We start from the raw sequence: 3,435 nt of genomic DNA, 5'->3' as shown, positions 1-3,435 counted from the left end.
CGGTCAGCGTAGGCGTCCCATCGCGGCAAATATCTGAACGCCACTTTTAAATTCAGCTCTGATAACAACTCCTAGCACAATTTTCAACACACTAACATCTAGTTTCTCGCATGTAGAGCTTCTTTTTCGTGATCAGATTGATTAGAAGAGTGGCGACAAGCTGTTGCTATCACGGTCTGCGCCGGTTCGAGCCGCAGTGATATTAAAAAACTGACGACGGCGAAGACATCGCCGGCCTAATCGCCTGGCCAAATAAAGTTGTTCTGTCTGTCGGGTGGCAGTGACTCATCCGAGTCTGAAGATTCAGACGACATGTCGACTGCACGGGCGAGTTGCGGACCATGTACAATCGTAGCAGACGATGCGGCGAACGCATGGAGGAAAGAAAAACGTCCCTGACGTCACGGGTGAGACCGTGACGTAAGGCTGCCCGCTTGCAGGCTGGCCTTCGAACGGCCCATTTTCCCGCGCGGCGACCAAATTTGATATTGGTTGCAATAAACGTGCTATAATTAATTCTGTGTTGGCGGCTGACGGCTTTCGGTTCGATTTTCGTAATTACTGGGCCAATAGGTATTCTTTACAGCATAAAAACTGAAAGCGAGAAATTTCGTGTCAGTACTCCTTTAAAGGAGCACTGACACCAAATTTTTACTTCATGTTTTTATTGGTTAGATCGAGACCTACTGGCCTAACAACCACGAAACAGTGGTTAAAGCACATGAGCGCACGATATATACCGAAATATAAGGCTGTGAAAACTGCCGTCCCCGGCTGCCAGCACTTCCTGCCCGGAGAGCACGGGCGGCCAAAACTCACGAATATACGTCACAACACTGCCGGCGCTATCATGTGGGTAGGCGAAAACCTGTGACGCTCTACCAGCGCTTGTTCGTCTGCACGATGTCGCGAAGCAAGTCGAGCGACGAGTCGTCGAGCGACAAGGAAGATTTTTCGCCGCTTGAAGAGCTGCCAGATGCGGCGGCACTCGCAAATGGGTACCATTTCAAGTTTGACCCGCTGGCAAGCAGCAGCGATTCAGACGGCACCAACGAAAGCAACACCGACACAAGCGACAGCCCTGAAGACAACAGGGCCGCACGCGTCGGAAACTTAGAGTGGTAAGCTGTCTTGAAAAACATTGTAAGAGCTTTATGTCAGCGTTTTGTAGGTGCTGCGATGGCGATAGCATACAAATTCACCATTATTTGTCCAATCGTAACGGCATCACTGCAGTTACAAGCGCTACCTGGTGCAACATTTTTATAACGCTGTACTGTGCGAGGTGAACTCCATGTACGCCTAACGTCATGAGTTCATTTTGCTCGCTGAACCTGTTATGCAGATCGATGATGGAAAACGGCGATTCAGAGCGTAACTAAATGGAACCGCGACCTGGGCCCGTTTGCCCGTACGCATAAGTTTCCGATTAAGTTCCCACTTACGAATAAGACGCCAATAAGTCGAAGTCGGCCGCGGCAAATAAGCCGGTTGCCAGAAAACCCGACGGAAACATTACCTTAATCGAGCGTTTGTATCAGTTTCGGACAAACGACTTATTACCTAGACAGCGCTAAAGTCGTAGTTGAGAACTTATTCCCACACTTATCGCGTTCGGGCAAACGGGCCCTGGTCACGGAAGCCAGCACTGGCAGTGTTTTGCATGTAGGCCTGGTGCAGTGGTCCATTTCCCGCAGGTGCCAGTGCGGCCACTGTCGGCCTTTGACTGACAGGCTGCAGTCCGTGTGCTGCAGGGAGGTGCCCGAAGTCGACGCCCTGGTGCCGGAGGGCGATTCCTGCATTACAGCACACCCCACGTACCTCCGCGGCTGCCTCAACATCCACGCGCTGGAAATTGGGTACCACGCATTCCGGCAGAACTGGCCAAGCCTCGTGGACGCCCCGGACATCCACACGTAATAATTTTGGGCTCCAATAACTTGGTTTACTACTTCCAAGTGGCGTTCATTCATTCCGCGACTACTAATTGCGCTGTGGTACCTTCAAAATGTGCTTGTTGTCATGCGTTTGTTTCCCGCGCGTTCGCAGCACACAAAATCAACACGAGGGAGTGCACCATTACTGAATGAGAACCAGGGTGTACTTCGTATGAAAAGTTAAGGGGGAGAATAAAATCCAACCCTCTGCATAGACATTTGTTGAACCTCTTCCCCCATTGCTTTGTTTTGTTGCTTCACTTTGCCTAATCATCACTTTCATCAGTGATAAATTACAAATCAAGCTGTCATGTTCACTTAAAATTTGCCGTCTCTCATTCTCATTCTAGACGGTACAGGCCGACTGCCTACAGGCAGTTTGCCCGGTGGATCTACCACTACCTGGGTGCAGGCCACCGAGAAGTCCTTCCAAGCTGTGCGGTCTGGAAAATTAGGGACACATTCCAAACCTCGCCAGGTATTCCTGGTTCTCACTGTAGCACTCGGTTGAAAAGTGGAGCGAACACAGTTCGCTGCTCTTCTTCGCAACCCACTCAGGGCGACCACTGCAGCGCACGAATTCGACCCATTTATCACGCACCACCTCGTCGCGAGGAAACGCTAAAAAAGAAACTGCACTTCCCGTTTTCGGTGGACAGTTCTTCACTGAACACCAATGCGTCGTGCACTGCTCACAGCACTGCTCACGGAACGAGATAGAAGGCTCGGAACTTGCTTCAGGCGACTGCCTTGCGATCCGCCGGTTGTTGTTACGCGACGTCACGGATTTTGGAATCTCGCGATGACGTCACCACCTTTCGCTCTCCTGAGTCGATGTCACGAGATGTCGATTTCGGTGGAAGTTGAAAGAAGAGAGGTCTCGTGGGGGCTACATTTACCATTAAATCAAAATATGTTCCACTCTACACACGCTGTTCATACTTTACGCATGATGTTGTGGCAGGTAAAGGAAGCGAATGGTACAATAATATCAGGCACAAAAATTGGTGTCAGTGGTCCTTTAAGTACACACGCGAGGCCGCCATTTTTATCTTTGTGGCGAGTGTTGAGGCGAGCCGTTTGTCATTTTGAGTCGCGCTTCGAGTGGTCTGTGTATGGCGTAGCGCAATGGCGCCAAACAGGCGGTGCCATTATAGTGCCGCTTATAAAAGGAAAGTTGTCCTAGCCGCGGAGTCGTCGTCCAACGTTCAAGAAGCCAGGCGGGACTTTGGAGTGGACGAAAAAAATGTGCGTTGCTGGAGGGGCCAATGGGAGAAGCTCTTTGTGTGCGCCGCAACGAGGATGGCTTTTACCGGTCCACGGAAAGGCCGTCAATCTGAAATGGAGACAGCATTGGCCAACTTCGTTCGGACGCAGCGAGCAGCTGCCCTTCCAGTGATGACGGAAGTGCTCCAGGCGAAGGCGAGGCAGCTTTCAAGGGAGCGAGGTGTTTCGGCGGCAGACTTCGAAGCCAGCCGAGGCTGGCTGCAGAAATTTA

The 3,435-nt window shown here is 51.1% G+C and overlaps 1 protein-coding gene across 1 annotated transcript; it reads left to right on the top strand.

The window, feature by feature from the left end:
• The first annotated feature begins 903 nt into the window (after positions 1–903).
• Positions 904–1,920, top strand: LOC144168144 (uncharacterized). Its single transcript, XM_077697192.1, has 2 exons — positions 904–1,121; positions 1,698–1,920. Exons 1-2 carry the CDS (start codon positions 904–906, stop codon positions 1,918–1,920), a joined length of 441 nt encoding a protein of 146 aa, XP_077553318.1.
• The last annotated feature ends 1,515 nt before the right edge of the window (positions 1,921–3,435 follow it).

This window comes from Haemaphysalis longicornis, unplaced genomic scaffold (genome assembly GCF_048455015.1).
Source record: "Haemaphysalis longicornis isolate Haplotype H1 unplaced genomic scaffold, Haemaphysalis longicornis Haplotype H1 scaffold_2, whole genome shotgun sequence".
Taxonomy (NCBI): domain Eukaryota; kingdom Metazoa; phylum Arthropoda; class Arachnida; order Ixodida; family Ixodidae; genus Haemaphysalis; species Haemaphysalis longicornis.
This window is presented reverse-complemented; position numbering and strand designations above follow the sequence as displayed.